Source organism: Lathyrus oleraceus, chromosome 1 (genome assembly GCF_024323335.1).
Source record: "Lathyrus oleraceus cultivar Zhongwan6 chromosome 1, CAAS_Psat_ZW6_1.0, whole genome shotgun sequence".
Classification (NCBI taxonomy): domain Eukaryota; kingdom Viridiplantae; phylum Streptophyta; class Magnoliopsida; order Fabales; family Fabaceae; genus Lathyrus; species Lathyrus oleraceus.
Genome location: NC_066579.1, coordinates 31,585,326 through 31,606,844, shown reverse-complemented (window position 1 = coordinate 31,606,844; position 21,519 = coordinate 31,585,326). Strand labels below are relative to the sequence as shown.

The 21,519-nt window shown below is 39.3% G+C and overlaps 1 protein-coding gene across 1 annotated transcript in view; it reads left to right on the top strand.

Moving 5' to 3' along the window:
- The first annotated feature begins 386 nt into the window (after positions 1-386).
- Positions 387-21,519, top strand: part of LOC127081423 (36.4 kDa proline-rich protein) — a 55,885-nt gene continuing 34,752 nt past the window's right edge. The window contains exon 1 of the mRNA XM_051021805.1: positions 387-720. Within this exon, the coding sequence (XP_050877762.1) occupies positions 388-720 (333 nt within the window). The 5' untranslated portion in view covers position 387. The remainder of the gene's footprint in view (positions 721-21,519) is intronic.

The window sequence follows — 21,519 nt, the reverse complement described above, 5'->3', positions numbered from 1 at the left end:
ACTCTTTTTTTTATAGTTTATTGTCTTTATCCAAAGTTTTTTTATTGTATTCAATTTACATATGAGATTAAAACTTTAAATTTTTTAGAGTTTATCAATTAAATTATAAAATAATTTGCATTATTATATTTGTGAAAATATCTCAATTGAATTTGACAAGTGAAATGAGTATTTTTAACATAAAATAAAATATAATTAAATAAATTTTTAAGATGTGTGAGATAAATTGGATCAAAATAAATAAATAAACATTAGTTCAAAAAGTAAACAAATAAACATTAAAAGTCGTACAAAGTTTATGTTAGTCAAAAACGTTGAAGTGTCAAACACGGCAGTCGACATGCTTTACTACAACCTCAACTATAAACACAGCAGTCAAACTGCTGAATGATCAGAAATAAGAAGGGTGAGAAGATGTCTTATTTGTTCTTGCTAGTTTTGTTTCTTGCAGTTATCTCTCTCAATGATATTGCAGGAAATCCCAAGCATCAAATACATGCGCAACACAATGGACTCATCAATTACCATCCACCACAAACCATTGATCCACAAACACCTTCATCGCCTATCCAAGTTCCTATTCTTACCCCACCACCACCACATATACATCCTCCATCGCTTATTCTTATTCCTCTTCCACCACCACGTATACCGCAACTGCAACCGCCTCGGCAACAACCTATTCCTATCCCACCACTACATATACCGCGACCGCCTCAGGTAACACCTATTCCTATCCCACTACCACCACATATACATCATCGATCTCCAATTCGACCGCCTCTCTAAGATGCAAGTAGTAATGAAAAACGCACAGCAACAAAGAACCATATTATTAACTATGATTTTCTCAGTTGCAACCATTTCCTTTGTTGTATGCTTAATTAGTGTTATGTTTTTAATTTTTGGATGCCTTTTTCTTTTGAAGCATTCTATGTTTGCTTGCGGATGCTTATAGTAACCATGTTTTACTCTCTTTTTAATAAATTCATTGTGCTTATAAAATAAAGCTTTAATATCATTTTTTTTAAAAAAAAATTTGTGTGCTTATAAAATAAACTTCATAAGTCTCTTATAGGGAGAAAAAAAAGGAAAATATAAAAAAATTGATAAATACTAAGAAAGATGATCGGAAAAATAGCAAGTGTACTATTTTTACCAATGTAGTACTAAGGAGTTTTATTTCCAAGTATCGATCTCAGGGATTGCGTAGGAAATACTTATTTTACTTTGATTCTATCAGAACAAAAAAATAATGGTTTGGTTGTTTTGCAATTTTAACAATAAACACAACAGACAGTAAAATATAATTGGTTAATAAAAAATATGCTAGGGGAAGTGGTTGATTTAACCAATTATGAATTCAGTCAACATTTCCTTAATACATATGAAACATTCAATTACCTAACCTCAAAATGTTCTTCCTTAAGTCCTTAAGGAAGAAACTATTAAACTACCAATTCTTACTCAAATGTCCATTCAATTAATCATTGGTTTTAATCATAAACAATATCAAGGTTTACGGTGGTTTAAAAAAGTTACTAGTCCTAGATGATGCAATCATAAACCCAATTGTGTGAAAACCCTAACAATCACAATCCTGTTATTGATAGTCATAGATCAATTTGTATTTGTCCGATACAAAAGCATAATAACATCACACAATTGAATTGAAATAAGTAACATAGTAATAAGGAAATCATTTGTTCAAATTCATAACATACGATCAAATCAGGACCACCCCCCTAACATAGGGGGTTTAGCCTCTCATAGTATTAAACGAAATTATAGTATGAAAATTAAACATTACAAAGAACTAGGAGATTTTGATCTTCAATGGTTGAAACACTTGAATCTCGCCGTCTTCGAGTTCTCCGTAGTAGCTATCTTCTCAATGCAGTGTTTTCTTTCGTACGTCAAAAAGTGTCTTCTCCTTTCTCTCCCAAGCCTTCTAATAGTTTCAGATGGATTTTCCTAAAGCAAAAAGTCCAAAACCATTAATGAGCAGAATAGATTCACATGGAAAAAATTGAAGTTTCTAAGCCGCGCCCAACAACAAGGCCCGTGTGTGTACACACGGGTGCCCGTGTGTGCTTTCCAACATGATTATTTTCAGATTAAGTTACAGGGGCATCAACACGGGCCGTGTTCCCACACACGGGCGCCCGTGTTAATGCACTGTTTTAATCAACACGGCTGTGTGTCTACACACGGGTGCCCGTGTTACTCTCTGTTTTTCCTCTCCAAGCTTGCTTTGCCTGACCAACAACACGGGCAGTGTTGTGGCACACGGGTGCCCGTGTTGAACTGTTGTATTTTCATGTTTTTGCCTTTCTGAGTATCCCCAACTCCACTATTAGTGTTTTTAAACCTGTGCAACAGCCTGTAACAATAACACTACCAAAACGAAGCGTAAAAGATACCTTTTTGACATAAACATGTAATAAACTGAAATGTGATACCAAACTAACAAAACATGATAAATGACTATGAAACAACTATAAACAAACACAAATTTTACCAAAGTGATGAAAAACACGTCGGATTAATGGTGGGAATCAATGGAAATGGTGACCGATCACAACCAAACTTGTCTCATTGCTTGTCCTCAAGTGATGTATTGAGTCTAAACAAAGGTCACCCACGAATTCATTTCTCACAATGCAACCTTGTCCTTCACAATTTGTGTTCTTCCTTTCCAATCAAGTTTCCGGTATCTCCGACTCAGACAATTTGCCACATTTCCACATAAGAAGCCTTGTTACCTGTAAGCTTTTTCACACACTCACAACATCTCTCATGGTTAGGGTGTGTACACTCTCAGCACAGTATGCAATACCAAACTCTTAAATTTGATTACATTCTAATTTCACGACAACAGCAGATTTCACACACTCTACGAGGTCTTTTAGGTTGTAACGGGGCTTGGGTACAGTGGGATAAACACATAAATGGATAACAAATGGTTTTGAACTCGGCATTCATGTTGTGTGATTTTTCTTTCTCTTTTTTCGTGCATCACTTATACTCTGGGGGTTAATTTCACTCTTTTGACTCTTTTCCACTCAATTCTTTGTGAGCATTTTATAGTTGTTAGAGTCTTAAGTCTCGGCAAGTGCATTTTTTCTCTTTTGTTTTTTTTTCTTTTTGGACATACACAAATCTCTTCTTTTTGTATGATCTATTATTATGCACTTGCCCTATCTTTCAAGATTACCACCCCAAACTTAGCTTTATGCACATCTTATAACTCACAACAATCATGCCGAGTGATGGAAGAAATGAATGATTAGTGGTTAACATGGGGTTTATTATGAATAAAATGGCTAAGGCTCAACGGGGTTCACGAAGGGAAAACATACAGATGGGGATGGCTAGAAAGGCTCTGGCTAAACAAACAACTTGCCTCAGTGTGTGTTGTCATGTTGTGAAGTGTCAAAAGGACATACGCAAAATCAGAGTGGTAGAGTCATACCTGGCTGAACTCTCATACTGATGTTTAGTGTTTGGATTTTGTATTCTCACCATTTTGGTTAGCCTTACAAGCTCTGAAGCCTCCTCGTGTCATGTGGTTTCTTTTCTGATTCGGTTCTACCATACCGCTCTCTTGGTCCAGTGTCACCAAATTGTGTCCGACTTTTACTTTTCATGGTTGCATCAACTTCCGGGGTACCTTAACAGAACAAGTATTAGGGGTGTCTTTCATCCACTACAATCGATCCCGGATTCGTCCAACAATTTCTCATCACTCTGTACACATAGGTAAAAAAAACAAAATACTACGACAACAGAAGCAAAAACGAAAGTCAAAACCGATGAAGGAAAACATGAACAAAATGAAAACGAAATAAAACATGAAAGGAAAAAAACCCCCACACCTAAACTAAACATTGACCTCAATGTTTAAATCCAGATACAAAGGGGACTCACAACGACTACTATTGTTTTATTGCACTTGTGTGGTTTCCTTCCAGTTTGAGGTGTTTGTGACTTTTCCCTTCTAATTCTCCTCCTCCCCTACAACAAAATTTTAGCACACACAAAGAAAAAGAAAAATGACATAAATTAGAAATCAAACGCGTGGGTTGCCTCCCACGAAGCGCTTCGTTTAACATCGCATGGCTCGACGATTCATTTCCCTTATCATGGGGGGTGTTTCAGGTTCAAAACCTTGTTGCACCTCTTGTCTATAACTAGGACGTTGTCTCTTGTATTAGTGTGGACTCCTTTGTGCCACGATTCCTTTTTAACCTTCCTTTCGGTGTTAGGAATCTTTCCGTTTAGGGTGGCTACTGGCAGTGGTGAGACTTTGATAGTATTCAATGTCCTGATTAAGCCTACTTGATACTGAGATTCTGTATCTTCCTCCATCTCCTGGTCTTCAATAACATTCAATGTTATTTCCTTGTTGTGAACTTTCAAGGTTAACGTGCACTCATCCATGTCGAGCTTGCATCGACTCGTCTTCATGAAAGGTCGACCCAGAATGATGGGTGCCTCCTTGTCTTCAGGTATGTCTAGGATTACAAAATCGACTGGGAAAGTCAAGTCCGCTATCGTTACCAGCACATCTTCAGCCATACCATAAACATCTTTTCTTGAGTGATCCGCAAACTTCAGATTGGTCTTTATATCACTGATATTTTTAATACCCAACCTATGATAGATCGATAATGGCATCAGATTCACACTAGCTTCCGAATCTATTAGTACCTTTTTTAAGGTTCTTTCTTTGATTGTGCATGGTACTGTGACGGTTCCTGGATCCTTTTGTTTGTTAGGAATGTTCTACTCCAGGGAGTTTGCATTATATTGTTCCTTACCGGATACCTGTTCTTCAGTGGTTGGTTTCTTTTCAGCCATTACCTTTTCCACGAATTTCTTGTACATGGGCATCCTTTCAAGTGCTTCAAACAAAGCCATATGACCCTCAATCCTTTTAAACATTGTCATGAATTTCTCCAAGTCTGACTCACTAGGTTCCTTCTTTGTCATTCTCTGAGGGTAGGGCAACTTAATCACCGGTTTAGTTCCTTTGATAGTTTCTTCTTTAGTCGGCTCGCTCGGCGATGTAATTTTTTTCTTTTTAGCCTCCTTTTTCTCTGTCGTCGTGACAATATTAACATTCTCCTGACCTCTCGGATTTTGAACTATTTCACTTGGTAGGGAGCCTGGTGTTCGAGAACTTGCCAGTTGCTGGGTTATGTGCCCCATCTGAACTTCGAGATTCTTTAGGGATACGGCGGTGTGTTTCTGATTGTTTCTAGTCTCTTCTTCAAATTGCCCATTTTGAGCTGCCATCTTTTCAATTGCGATCTCCCAATCTACCTTCTTAGGGACCTGTTGTTGCTGCTGCTGATATTGATTTTGATATTGACCCTGTGCCTGTTGTTGCACGTTCCCTTTTTGATCTTTCAATGCAAAGTTGGGATGATTCTTCCACCCCAGATTGTATGTGTTGGAGTAGGGATTGTTTTGTTTTAAAAACTTTATATCTTCTATCTGTTGCGGTGTGGTAAAGTAATGAACAGTATTGTGTGGTCCATTACAAATGCCACACACATCATTCGGTGTCTGTTGCACTTGAGCCACTTTCTGAGCACCTATGTTCAGTGCTTTCAACCTTTTCTCTACCTCCGCAGCAACAACTTCTTCAATATTCACCTGTTTGTTTGTTTCAAGCTTCAAGTCAATAACCATAGATTTGCTGGACACCCTATCATATAACTCCAAATGCTCATTCGAGGCAATTGCTTCAGTTATCTTCTTCATACCGGTGGCTGTTGCAAAATTAGCTGAGCCACCAGCTGCTGAATCAAGGATTTGTCTCGTTTGAATTCGAAGACCATGAACAAACATTTGCATCTGCTCAGTTTCACCCATGTTGTGAGTAGGACAAGCGACTAGGATTCTCTTGAAGCTTTTATAGGCATCTCATAGTGACTCACCCTCCTTCTGCTTGAAGTTTAGGATCTCATATCTTTTTCGCAATGACACCGATGCGGGAAAATATTCCTGCAAGAATGTTGTTTCCATTTGCTCCCATGTAGTGATACTACCAGCAGGTAAGGAATAGAACCACTCTTCGGCTTCATCTGCTAAAGTGAATGGGAACATACGAAGTCTGATTGCTTCTTCGTTATGTCCAGGCATTTTCAGCGTTGTGCTCATAGTTAAAAACCTTTGCAGATGCTTGTTGGCATCTTCATTCACTCTTCCAAAAAAGGACCGCCTTTTGAGTTGATTAATGGTGCTGGGATGCAACTGAAATTGTTCAACATTAACCGGTTGATTCACAATTATCATACGACCACCCGGAGTGTTGGTTCCGCCATAGTCACCGAGAAGTCTCTCTGGTGGTGGTGGATTTGCAGCCATGAAATCAGGAAATTTTCTGCGTCTGAATCTGAATTCTCTGAGTGTACTGAAAAAACTTCCTCCTCTGCTTTCTCTGCTAATTCCAGTTTTTCTCGCTTAGCTTGTCTCAGTCTAGCGCGAAGAGTTCTTTCTGGATCTGCGTCAAAAGAAAAATCTACTGAGGCCTTACCTCGCATAAACAAGTTAGACAAATATTAGAGTTGAATAACAAGATTGTCACAGATAAAATTTTGGTTGACGAGCAACAAAATTTCTATAGAATAAAAATTAAAATAGGTATTTTGGAAATCCCCGGCAACAGCGCCAAAAACATGATCGGAATGTTGGTGTAAGCCCTAGAGGCCAATACATTTTGGTACTTGTATCGAATAATAAAAGGCATTCTCTTTATTATGGTTGATTAATAAAGTCCCTGAAATAGATAGTCCGTTTAATGTATTAAGTGTGACATAATCATGAGAACACATTAAACATAAGGACACTATTCCTAAAGTATCCGTTGTCGAGCTTTAATGTGAAGTGGGATAACATTAAAGCATTAAGACTATTATGTTTGTAGACTGATGATCACATCTCATGGATCATGGATAAAGAGTTATCAAGTCTTAAACATAGGTATGAATATTAGGAGTAATATTTATACCGGATTGACCCGCTATGAGAATACTATATAGAAAGTTATGCAAAGTGTCATAAGTTATTCTCATGGTGATAATAGTATATTCCATTCTTCGACCTGAAACCACTATGGATCCTAGATGTAGAGTCGAGTGCTTTATTGCTGATCCAACGTTGTCCGTAACTGGATAACCATAAAGACAGTTGATGGGTACTCCACGAAGCATGCTGAGGGACATGAGTGACCTAGATGGAATTTGCCCATCCTGCATAACAGGATAAATGTCTATGGGCCCAATATTGAACTGGACAAGGATGACACGGTCTATGCCTTGTGTTCAATATAGACATAAGGGCAAAAGGGTAATTATACACATAAGTATTATCACAGAAGGTTTTGTCAGATCACATGACATTTTCGTGTCTTGGGTAGCAGTGATGTGATGCTAGATACCGCTCACTGTTTATTATGTTAAATACATGATTTAATATAATTGCCAATGCCGCGAAAACCTACAGGGTCACACACAAAGGACGGATTGATGAGAGATAGAGTAACTAAGGAATACCGTAAGGTACGGTGCCCTTAAGTGAATTATAGAACATCGTAAGGTACGGTGTACTTGAGTAGAATACGAAATATGGTAAGGTACCATGGGCTTAAGTGATTTTGGGCATATTATAAGATATGGGCCAAAATACACTTAAGTGGGCTTTTAGCTTGAAGCCCACACAAGTGGTTCTATAAATAGAACCCTTGTGCAGAAGCATTGGTTGCGGTTGCATTCTTTTCGTTTTCACTCTCTCTCTCTCTCTCACTCAAAGCCTTCATTCGTACCAGCTAGCACTGAGATTGAAGGAACCCGTTCGTGTGGACTGAGTAGAGACATTGTCATCGTTCAACGTTTGTGATCGTTTCGTGGATCTGCATCAAAGGTTTTGATCGCCACAAGAGATCTGCACCAAAGGTTTCGATCATCACAAGAGGTAAATATTCTATCACTGATCATGACCATTCGTAAGGATCTCTAAAGGAGAAATTTTAATTTCCGCTGCGTTTTGGACCGCAATTCTCCTTCAGTGGTATCAGAGCCACTTACGAAACCATGACTCGGATAGCTGTTTATTTTCTGTATTAATATGATTAAAAGACAGAATGAATCAACTAATTAAACGAGTAATTAAATTTGGCATCATGAGTGTACGAGTTGGATGATTGATGTTGACTATGCTTCGGAATCCGACATTAGTATGGTGAAGCAGCGATACATCGATCGTCCATAGGTTACGCAATTGAGACCGATCAACTTATATATGATATAAGTAATTGATCGGTCACCATTTCCATTGAATTCCCGCCGTTAATCCGACGTATTTTCATCACTCTGGTAAGATTTATGTTTGTTTTTAGTTGCATTTGAGTCAAGTATCAAGTTTTGTTGGTTTGGTATTACATTACATTCGATTACGAGTTTAAGTCAAAAAGACCTCGTTTATGCTTCGTTTGGGTAGTGTCATTGTTCCAGGTTCAAAAGCAAGAATGGTGAAGTTCGGGACACTCTGAAGGACGAAAATATGACAGAACAGCAGGTCAACACGGCCACCCGTGTGCCACCACACGGCCGTGTTGTTGGTCAAGCAGAGAAAAAGACGAAGCAGAAAACAGGGATCAACACGGGCACCCGTGTGTACACACACGGCCGTGTTGATTAAAACAGTGCATCTACACGGGCACCCGTGTGTAGGGACACGGCCCGTGTTGTTGCTACTGTAACAAATGCTGAAATTAATTAATGCAGGAGAAAAAACACGGGCGCCCGTGTGTACACACACGGCCGTGTTGATTGCACGCAGCCTGGAAAACCTAATTTTGCATTGTGAACCGATTCTTCTCATTAAGGGCAGTATGGACCTTTTGCTTGGAGAGGAGGCATCTGAAACTATAAGAAGGCTTGGAAGAGAAAGAAAAAAGGACTTTTGGATAGACGAACGAAAGCATTACAGTGGAGAAGATAGCGAATACAACGGATTCGAAGACGGCGAGATTCAACGGTAGCCACCATTGAAGATCAAATTCTCCTAATTCTTTGTAATATCTAATCTTTACTTTATGAATTCTTTAAGTACTATGAGAGGCTAAACCCCCTGATGCTAGGGGGTGGTCCTGATGTTATCGTATGTGATGAATGTGAACCAATGATTCCTTGATTACTATGTTATGTCTTTCAATTTAATTGTGTGATGTTATTATGCTTTTGTATCGGACAAATACAAATTAATCTATGACTTCCAATAACAGGACTGTGATTGGTAGGGTTTTCACACAATTGGGTTTATGAATGCATCATCTAGGACTAGTAACTTTCATAAATTACCGTAAACCTTGATATATTGTATGATTAAAACCAATGATTAATTGAATGGACATTTGAGTAAGAATTGGTAGTTTAATAGTTTCTCACTTAAGGACTTAAGTAAGAACATTCTGAGGTTAGGTGATTGAATGTATCATAGGCATTAAGGAAATCGGGATAAATTCATAACGGGCTAACTCAACCACTTACCCTAGCATCTTTTATCTTAATCAGTTATTTTTACTATCTTCGTGTCACTATTCGCAATTCCAAAACAAACCAACCATTATCTTTTTGTTTGAATAGAATCGAATTGAAATAAGTAATTCCTACGCAATCCTCGAGATCGATACTGGGAAATAAACTCCCTATTACTACATCGGTGAAAATAGTACACTTGCTATTTTTCCGATCAAGTTTTTGGCGCCGTTGCCGGGGATTGCCAAACTACATATTTTAATTTTCATTCTATCGAAATTTTGTTGCTCGCCAACCAAAATTTTATCTGTGACAATTTTGTTATTCAATTTTAATCTTTGTCTAACTTGTTTATGCGAGGTAAGTCCTCAGCTGATTTTCATTTTGACGCAGAACCAGAGAGAACATTGCGGGCAAAGCTCAGAGAAGCTAGAAGAAAGAAACTGGCAAACTCTGACAGCGAAGAACCGGACACACCGAGAACACCAGCTTCTGTTCACTCCGAAAAATCTGAGTCAAACACAGATTCCCATCCAGACACTGTTAATATGGCTGCAGACCCACCTCCACCAGAAAGACTTTTAGGTGACTATGGCAGACAGAATAATCCAGCAGTGCGGTTGACCATTGTGAATCAACCTGTTAATGTTGCTCACTTCCAGTTGCACCCGTCTACTATCCGCCAGTTAGAAAGCAAACCTTTTGCAGGAAAGATCAATGAGGATGCAAACAAGCATCTGCAGAGGTTTCTGACTATGACTACATCATTGAAAATTGATGGGCATTCTGAGGAAGCAAAGAGATTGGTCATGTTTCCATTCACGTTATCTGAGGACGCTGAGGAATGGTTTTATTCCCTACCTGCAGGAAGCATTACTACATGGCAACAAATGGAAACAGCATTCTTGAATGAGTATTTTCCTGCTTCTGTGTATATCCGTAAGAGGTATGACATTGTGAATTTTAAACAGAAAGAAGGAGAGACACTTGGAGATGCCTACAAAAGATTCAAAAGATGTTTAGTTGCATGTCCTACACATAATCTGGATGAAACTGAACAAATGCAGAATTTTGTGAATGGGCTGAAGATGAGAACTAAGCAACTCATTGATACAGCTGTTGGTGGCTCGTCTAATTTTTCTACAGCAACCGGTATCAAAAAAATCATCGAAGCTATTGCAGCAAATGAGCATTTGGAATTGTATGACCGTACTGTAAATCAGCCGGAGGGAAAAATTGACTTGAAATTAGCAAATCAGGTAGTGAAAATGGAAGACCAGATTGCTGCTGAGGTTGAAAGGAGATTGAAAGCTATGAATTTAGGTACCCAGACTGTTGCTCAAGTTCAGCCGGTTCCGACCATGATTTGTGAAATTTGTAGTGGACCACACTTTGCCATGCATTGTGTTGCAACCGCAGAACAAGTGCAAGCTATAAATTACCTGAGGCAGAATAATCCCTATTCAAATACATATAATCCGGGGTGGAAAAATCATCCTAATTTCTCTTGGAAAGATCAGCAACAGGTACCTCAGAAGGCAGATTGGGAGATTGCAATTGAAAAGATGGCAGCTCAAAATATGCAATTTGAAGAAGAGACTAGAAACAATCAGAAAAACACCACAGCCTCCCTAAGGAATCTCGAAGTTCAGCTGGGGCAGATAGCACAACAACTGTCAAGTTCTAGAACACCAGGTTCCCTACCAAGTGAAACAGTGCAAAATCCGAGAGGTCAGGAGAATGTTAACATTGTCACGACGACAGAGAAAGAGGTTGCTAAGAAGAAAAAAATTATATCACCGAGCGAGCCGACTAAAGAAGAAACTACAAAAGGAACTAAACCGGTGATTAAGTTGCCCTACCCTTAGAGAGTGACAAAGAAGGAACCTAGTGAGTCAGACTTCGAGAAATTCATAAAAATGTTTAAAAGGATTGAGGGTCATATGACTTTGTTTGAAGCACTTGAAAGGATGCCCATGTACAAGAAATTCGTGGAAGAGGTAATGGCTGAAAAGAAACCAACCACTGAAGAACAGGTATCTGGTAAGGAACAATATAATGCAAACTCCCTGGAGCATAACATTCCTAACAAACAAAAGGATCCAGGAACCGTCACAGTACCGTGCACAATCAAAGAAAGAACCTTCAAAAAGGTACTAATAGATTCGGGAGCCAGTGTGAACCTGATGCCATTATCGGTCTATCACAGGTTGGGTATTAAAAATATTAGTGATATAAAGACCAATCTGAAGTTTGCGGATCACTCAAGGAAAGATGCATATGGTATAGCTGCAGATGTGCTGGTAACAATAGCGGACTTGACTTTCCCAGTTGATTTTGTAATCCTAGACATACCTGAAGACAATGAGGCAACCATTATTCTGGGTCGACCTTTCATGAAGACGAGTCGATGCAAGCTCGACATGGATGAGTGCACGCTAACCTTGAAAGTTCACAACAAGGAAATAACATTGAATGCTATTGAAAATCAGGAGATGGAAGAAAATACAAAATCTCAGTATCAAGTAGGCTTAATCAAGACATTGAATACTATCAAAGGCTCACCACTGCCAGTAGCCACCCGAAATGGAAAGATTCCTAACACTGAAAGGATAGTTAAAAAGGAATCGTGGTACAAAGGAGTCCACACTGATAAAAGAGACAATTTCCGTGTTGTAGACAAGAGGTGCAACAAGGTTTTGAACCTGAAATACCCCCCATGATCAGGGAAATGAACCGTCGAGCCATGCGACGTTAAACGAAGCGCTTCGTGGGAGGCAACCCACGCGTTTGATTTCTAATTTATTTCGTTTTTATTTTTTTGGTGTGTGCTAAAATTTTGTGTAGGGGAGGAGGAGAATTAAAAGGGCAAAGTCACAAACACCTCCAAGTGGAAGGAAATTACACAAGTGCATTAAACCAACAGTAGTCGCTGTGAGTCCCCTTAGTATCTGGATTTAAACATTGAGGTCAATGTTTAGTTCAGGTGTGGGGGGGTTTTCCTTTCATGTTTTATTTCCATCGCTTTTGTTTTTGTTTGTTTTCGTTGTTTACTTGTGTGTACAGAGTGATGAGAAATGGTTGGACGAATCCGGGATCAATGGTAGTGGATGAATGACACCCCTCATACTTATTCTGATATGGCACCCCGGAAGTTGATGCAACCATGAGAAGGTAAAGTCGGACACAATTTGGTGACACTAGACCAAGAGAGCGGTATGGAAAGACCAAGTCAGGAAAGAACCACATAATACGAAGAGACTTCAGAGCTTGCAAGCTAACCAACATGGTGAGATCACAAAAAGCCAAACACGAAATATCAACATGAGAGTTCAGCCAGGTATGACTTTATCACTCTGATTTTGCGTATGTTCTGTTGACACGTCACAGCATGACAACACACACTGAGGCAAGTTGTTTGTTTAGCCAGGGCCTTTCTAGCCATCCCTATATGTATGTTTCCCTTCGTAAACCCCGTTGAGCCTTAGCCATTTGATTCGTTGTAAACCCCATGTTAACGTTTAACCATTATTCATCGTAAACCCCCTGTTAACTTTTAATTATCCATTCCCTTTTGTGTCATAACTCGGTATGATTGTGTGAATTGCAAGATGTGCAATGAAAATAAGTTTGGGGTGAAAATTTTGAAAGGGAAGGCAAGTGCATAAGATGAGATCATACAAAAAGAAAAACAGTATGTATGTCCTTTATAAGAAAAAAAAAGAAAATAAGAAAAGAAAAAAAAATGCACTTGCCGAGACCTTAGAGATATGAAAGGCTCGGAAAGAAAAAAAAAAAGAAAATAAGAAAAGAAAAAAAATTGCACTTGCTGAGACCTTAGAGTCCAACAGATATGAAATGCTCGGAAAGTTGAGTAGAAAAAGAGTCAAAAGAGTTTTTACCCCAAAAATATATGTGATGCACAGGAAAAGAAGAAAAAGTGCACAATATGATTACCGAGTTCAAAACCCTTTGTTACCCAATTTTTTTGTTTATCCCACCGTACCCAAGCCCCGTTACAACCTAAAAAGACCTCAAAAAGTGTGTGAAATCTGCTGTGGTAATGACATTAGAATGTGTTCAAAGTTAAGAGTCTGATACTGTATACTGTGCTGTGAGTGTACACACCTAACCCCGAGAGATATTGTGAGTGAGTGAAAAGCTTGCAGGTGAAGAGGTTTCTGATGTGGAAATATGGTAAACTGCCTGAATTGGAGAGACCTGAAACTCGATTGGAAAGGAAGAACACAAATGGTGAAAGACTAGGTTGCATTGTGGAAAACGAATTCGGAGGTGACCTTTGTTTGGACTCAATACATCACTTGAGGACAAGCAATGAGACAAGTTTGGGGTTGTGATCGGTCACCATTTCCATTGAATTCCCGCCGTTAATCCGACGTATTTTCATCACTCTGGTAAGATTTATGTTTGTTTTTAGTTGCATTTGAGTCAAGTATCAAGTTTTGTTGGTTTGGTATTACATTACATTCGATTACGAGTTTAAGTCAAAAAGACCTCGTTTATGCTTCGTTTGGGTAGTGTCATTGTTCCAGGTTCAAAAGCAAGAATGGTGAAGTTCGGGACACTCTGAAGGACGAAAATATGACAGAACAGCAGGTCAACACGGCCACCCGTGTGCCACCACACGGCCGTGTTGTTGGTCAAGCAGAGAAAAAGACGAAGCAGAAAACAGGGATCAACACGGGCACCCGTGTGTACACACACGGCCGTGTTGATTAAAACAGTGCATCTACACGGGCACCCGTGTGTAGGGACACGGCCCGTGTTGTTGCTACTGTAACAAATGCTGAAATTAATTAATGCAGGAGAAAAAACACGGGCGCCCGTGTGTACACACACGGCCGTGTTGATTGCACGCAGCCTGGAAAACCTAATTTTGCATTGTGAACCGATTCTTCTCATTAAGGGCAGTATGGACCTTTTGCTTGGAGAGGAGGCATCTGAAACTATAAGAAGGCTTGGAAGAGAAAGAAAAAAGGACTTTTGGATAGACGAACGAAAGCATTACAGTGGAGAAGATAGCGAATACAACGGATTCGAAGACGGCGAGATTCAACGGTAGCCACCATTGAAGATCAAATTCTCCTAATTCTTTGTAATGTCTAATCTTTACTTTATGAATTCTTTAAGTACTATGAGAGGCTAAACCCCCTGATGCTAGGGGGTGGTCCTGATGTTATCGTATGTGATGAATGTGAACCAATGATTCCTTGATTACTATGTTATGTCTTTCAATTTAATTGTGTGATGTTATTATGCTTTTGTATCGGACAAATACAAATTAATCTATGACTTCCAATAACAGGACTGTGATTGGTAGGGTTTTCACACAATTGGGTTTATGAATGCATCATCTAGGACTAGTAACTTTCATAAATTACCGTAAACCTTGATATATTGTATGATTAAAACCAATGATTAATTGAATGGACATTTGAGTAAGAATTGGTAGTTTAATAGTTTCTCACTTAAGGACTTAAGTAAGAACATTCTGAGGTTAGGTGATTGAATGTATCATAGGCATTAAGGAAATCGGGATAAATTCATAACGGGCTAACTCAACCACTTACCCTAGCATCTTTTATCTTAATCAGTTATTTTTACTATCTTCGTGTCACTATTCGCAATTCCAAAACAAACCAACCATTATCTTTTTGTTTGAATAGAATCGAATTGAAATAAGTAATTCCTACGCAATCCTCGAGATCGATACTGGGAAATAAACTCCCTATTACTACATCGGTGAAAATAGTACACTTGCTATTTTTCCGATCAAGTTTTTGGCGCCGTTGCCGGGGATTGCCAAACTACATATTTTAATTTTCATTCTATCGAAATTTTGTTGCTCGCCAACCAAAATTTTATCTGTGACAATTTTGTTATTCAATTTTAATCTTTGTCTAACTTGTTTATGCGAGGTAAGTCCTCAGCTGATTTTCATTTTGACGCAGAACCAGAGAGAACATTGCGGGCAAAGCTCAGAGAAGCTAGAAGAAAGAAACTGGCAAACTCTGACAGCGAAGAACCGGACACACCGAGAACACCAGCTTCTGTTCACTCCGAAAAATCTGAGTCAAACACAGATTCCCATCCAGACACTGTTAATATGGCTGCAGACCCACCTCCACCAGAAAGACTTTTAGGTGACTATGGCAGACAGAATAATCCAGCAGTGCGGTTGACCATTGTGAATCAACCTGTTAATGTTGCTCACTTCCAGTTGCACCCGTCTACTATCCGCCAGTTAGAAAGCAAACCTTTTGCAGGAAAGATCAATGAGGATGCAAACAAGCATCTGCAGAGGTTTCTGACTATGACTACATCATTGAAAATTGATGGGCATTCTGAGGAAGCAAAGAGATTGGTCATGTTTCCATTCACGTTATCTGAGGACGCTGAGGAATGGTTTTATTCCCTACCTGCAGGAAGCATTACTACATGGCAACAAATGGAAACAGCATTCTTGAATGAGTATTTTCCTGCTTCTGTGTATATCCGTAAGAGGTATGACATTGTGAATTTTAAACAGAAAGAAGGAGAGACACTTGGAGATGCCTACAAAAGATTCAAAAGATGTTTAGTTGCATGTCCTACACATAATCTGGATGAAACTGAACAAATGCAGAATTTTGTGAATGGGCTGAAGATGAGAACTAAGCAACTCATTGATACAGCTGTTGGTGGCTCGTCTAATTTTTCTACAGCAACCGGTATCAAAAAAATCATCGAAGCTATTGCAGCAAATGAGCATTTGGAATTGTATGACCGTACTGTAAATCAGCCGGAGGGAAAAATTGACTTGAAATTAGCAAATCAGGTAGTGAAAATGGAAGACCAGATTGCTGCTGAGGTTGAAAGGAGATTGAAAGCTATGAATTTAGGTACCCAGACTGTTGCTCAAGTTCAGCCGGTTCCGACCATGATTTGTGAAATTTGTAGTGGACCACACTTTGCCATGCATTGTGTTGCAACCGCAGAACAAGTGCAAGCTATAAATTACCTGAGGCAGAATAATCCCTATTCAAATACATATAATCCGGGGTGGAAAAATCATCCTAATTTCTCTTGGAAAGATCAGCAACAGGTACCTCAGAAGGCAGATTGGGAGATTGCAATTGAAAAGATGGCAGCTCAAAATATGCAATTTGAAGAAGAGACTAGAAACAATCAGAAAAACACCACAGCCTCCCTAAGGAATCTCGAAGTTCAGCTGGGGCAGATAGCACAACAACTGTCAAGTTCTAGAACACCAGGTTCCCTACCAAGTGAAACAGTGCAAAATCCGAGAGGTCAGGAGAATGTTAACATTGTCACGACGACAGAGAAAGAGGTTGCTAAGAAGAAAAAAATTATATCACCGAGCGAGCCGACTAAAGAAGAAACTACAAAAGGAACTAAACCGGTGATTAAGTTGCCCTACCCTTAGAGAGTGACAAAGAAGGAACCTAGTGAGTCAGACTTCGAGAAATTCATAAAAATGTTTAAAAGGATTGAGGGTCATATGACTTTGTTTGAAGCACTTGAAAGGATGCCCATGTACAAGAAATTCGTGGAAGAGGTAATGGCTGAAAAGAAACCAACCACTGAAGAACAGGTATCTGGTAAGGAACAATATAATGCAAACTCCCTGGAGCATAACATTCCTAACAAACAAAAGGATCCAGGAACCGTCACAGTACCGTGCACAATCAAAGAAAGAACCTTCAAAAAGGTACTAATAGATTCGGGAGCCAGTGTGAACCTGATGCCATTATCGGTCTATCACAGGTTGGGTATTAAAATATTAGTGATATAAAGACCAATCTGAAGTTTGCGGATCACTCAAGGAAAGATGCATATGGTATAGCTGCAGATGTGCTGGTAACAATAGCGGACTTGACTTTCCCAGTTGATTTTGTAATCCTAGACATACCTGAAGACAATGAGGCAACCATTATTCTGGGTCGACCTTTCATGAAGACGAGTCGATGCAAGCTCGACATGGATGAGTGCACGCTAACCTTGAAAGTTCACAACAAGGAAATAACATTGAATGCTATTGAAAATCAGGAGATGGAAGAAAATACAAAATCTCAGTATCAAGTAGGCTTAATCAAGACATTGAATACTATCAAAGGCTCACCACTGCCAGTAGCCACCCGAAATGGAAAGATTCCTAACACTGAAAGGATAGTTAAAAAGGAATCGTGGTACAAAGGAGTCCACACTGATAAAAGAGACAATTTCCGTGTTGTAGACAAGAGGTGCAACAAGGTTTTGAACCTGAAATACCCCCCATGATCAGGGAAATGAACCGTCGAGCCATGCGACGTTAAACGAAGCGCTTCGTGGGAGGCAACCCACGCGTTTGATTTCTAATTTATTTCGTTTTTATTTTTTTGGTGTGTGCTAAAATTTTGTGTAGGGGAGGAGGAGAATTAAAAGGGCAAAGTCACAAACACCTCCAAGTGGAAGGAAATTACACAAGTGCATTAAACCAACAGTAGTCGCTGTGAGTCCCCTTAGTATCTGGATTTAAACATTGAGGTCAATGTTTAGTTCAGGTGTGGGGGGGTTTTCCTTTCATGTTTTATTTCCATCGCTTTTGTTTTTGTTTGTTTTCGTTGTTTACTTGTGTGTACAGAGTGATGAGAAATGGTTGGACGAATCCGGGATCAATGGTAGTGGATGAATGACACCCCTCATACTTATTCTGATATGGCACCCCGGAAGTTGATGCAACCATGAGAAGGTAAAGTCGGACACAATTTGGTGACACTAGACCAAGAGAGCGGTATGGAAAGACCAAGTCAGGAAAGAACCACATAATACGAAGAGACTTCAGAGCTTGCAAGCTAACCAACATGGTGAGATCACAAAAAGCCAAACACGAAATATCAACATGAGAGTTCAGCCAGGTATGACTTTATCACTCTGATTTTGCGTATGTTCTGTTGACACGTCACAGCATGACAACACACACTGAGGCAAGTTGTTTGTTTAGCCAGGGCCTTTCTAGCCATCCCTATATGTATGTTTCCCTTCGTAAACCCCGTTGAGCCTTAGCCATTTGATTCGTTGTAAACCCCATGTTAACGTTTAACCATTATTCATCGTAAACCCCCTGTTAACTTTTAATTATCCATTCCCTTTTGTGTCATAACTCGGTATGATTGTGTGAATTGCAAGATGTGCAATGAAAATAAGTTTGGGGTGAAAATTTTGAAAGGGAAGGCAAGTGCATAAGATGAGATCATACAAAAAGAAAAACAGTATGTATGTCCTTTATAAGAAAAAAAAAAAAAAATAAGAAAAGAAAAAAAAAATGCACTTGCCGAGACCTTAGAGATATGAAAGGCTCGGAAAGAAAAAAAAAAAGAAAATAAGAAAAGAAAAAAAATTGCACTTGCTGAGACCTTAGAGTCCAACAGATATGAAATGCTCGGAAAGTTGAGTAGAAAAAGAGTCAAAAGAGTTTTTACCCCAAAAATATATGTGATGCACAGGAAAAGAAGAAAAAGTGCACAATATGATTACCGAGTTCAAAACCCTTTGTTACCCAATTTTTTTGTTTATCCCACCGTACCCAAGCCCCGTTACAACCTAAAAAGACCTCAAAAAGTGTGTGAAATCTGCTGTGGTAATGACATTAGAATGTGTTCAAAGTTAAGAGTCTGATACTGTATACTGTGCTGTGAGTGTACACACCTAACCCCGAGAGATATTGTGAGTGAGTGAAAAGCTTGCAGGTGAAGAGGTTTCTGATGTGGAAATATGGTAAACTGCCTGAATTGGAGAGACCTGAAACTCGATTGGAAAGGAAGAACACAAATGGTGAAAGACTAGGTTGCATTGTGGAAAACGAATTCGGAGGTGACCTTTGTTTGGACTCAATACATCACTTGAGGACAAGCAATGAGACAAGTTTGGGGTTGTGATCGGTCACCATTTCCATTGAATTCCCGCCGTTAATCCGACGTATTTTCATCACTCTGGTAAGATTTATGTTTGTTTTTAGTTGCATTTGAGTCAAGTATCAAGTTTTGTTGGTTTGGTATTACATTACATTCGATTACGAGTTTAAGTCAAAAAGACCTCGTTTATGCTTCGTTTGGGTAGTGTCATTGTTCCAGGTTCAAAAGCAAGAATGGTGAAGTTCGGGACACTCTGAAGGACGAAAATATGACAGAACAGCAGGTCAACACGGCCACCCGTGTGCCACCACACGGCCGTGTTGTTGGTCAAGCAGAGAAAAAGACGAAGCAGAAAACAGGGATCAACACGGGCACCCGTGTGTACACACACGGCCGTGTTGATTAAAACAGTGCATCTACACGGGCACCCGTGTGTAGGGACACGGCCCGTGTTGTTGCTACTGTAACAAATGCTGAAATTAATTAATGCAGGAGAAAAAACACGGGCGCCCGTGTGTACACACACGGCCGTGTTGATTGCACGCAGCCTGGAAAACCTAATTTTGCATTGTGAACCGATTCTTCTCATTAAGGGCAGTATGGACCTTTTGCTTGGAGAGGAGGCATCTGAAACTATAAGAAGGCTTGGAAGAGAAAGAAAAAAGGACTTTTGGATAGACGAACGAAAGCATTACAGTGGAGAAGATAGCGAATACAACGGATTCGAAGACGGCGAGATTCAACGGTAGCCACCATTGAAGATCAAATTCTCCTAATTCTTTGTAATGTCTAATCTTTACTTTATGAATTCTTTAAGTACTATGAGAGGCTAAACCCCCTGATGCTAGGGGGTGGTCCTGATGTTATCGTATGTGATGAATGTGAACCAATGATTCCTTGATTACTATGTTATGTCTTTCAATTTAATTGTGTGATGTTATTATGCTTTTGTATCGGACAAATACAAATTAATCTATGACTTCCAATAACAGGACTGTGATTGGTAGGGTTTTCACACAATTGGGTTTATGAATGCATCATCTAGGACTAGTAACTTTCATAAATTACCGTAAACCTTGATATATTGTATGATTAAAACCAATGATTAATTGAATGGACATTTGAGTAAGAATTGGTAGTTTAATAGTTTCTCACTTAAGGACTTAAGTAAGAACATTCTGAGGTTAGGTGATTGAATGTATCATAGGCATTAAGGAAATCGGGATAAATTCATAACGGGCTAACTCAACCACTTACCCTAGCATCTTTTATCTTAATCAGTTATTTTTACTATCTTCGTGTCACTATTCGCAATTCCAAAACAAACCAACCATTATCTTTTTGTTTGAATAGAATCGAATTGAAATAAGTAATTCCTACGCAATCCTCGAGATCGATACTGGGAAATAAACTCCCTATTACTACATCGGTGAAAATAGTACACTTGCTATTTTTCCGATCAGTAATCCTAATGCAAAATACGGTATATGTGATATACTGTTTCTGTTTCGTTCATTCGAACACTAAATGATTGTTTTCCTTTGAGCGATAAATGGTCATTTGCTTCGGAATCCGACATTAGTATGGTGAAGCAATGACCTGTTGATCAATCATACTGAATCAACAATCGAGGTGTGTTTGACGGTCTGAAATTGGCGCATTAGGGTTGGTGACGGCGCAAGGGTTGTGCCGTCAAGGAGTTGTGAATTTAGGGCTTTTTGGAAGAGGTCCGTAGACTGTTTCAAAGTTCTATTAGTTTGGCCGCGTGAAGCTCGTGTGACGAGCGTAACAGGCGTAACAAACTGGATGCGTGACGGTCGTAACACACCCATGACGGTCGTCACACTCACATTGCCTGTGACGGTCGTCACACGCCTGTGACGGTCGTCACACTCCCAGAGTCAAAATTTTGGGGTTCCTGTTTTGTGACTACGCAAGGGTTGTGTTCATGCAAAACAATGTCCATTTCAAATGAATTGTTCATTAAAATTTTGGTAGTGTGATCGGTCGCCGAAATTTAATTTGGTTTTAATTAATTAAAGGAATTAAAATTTAAT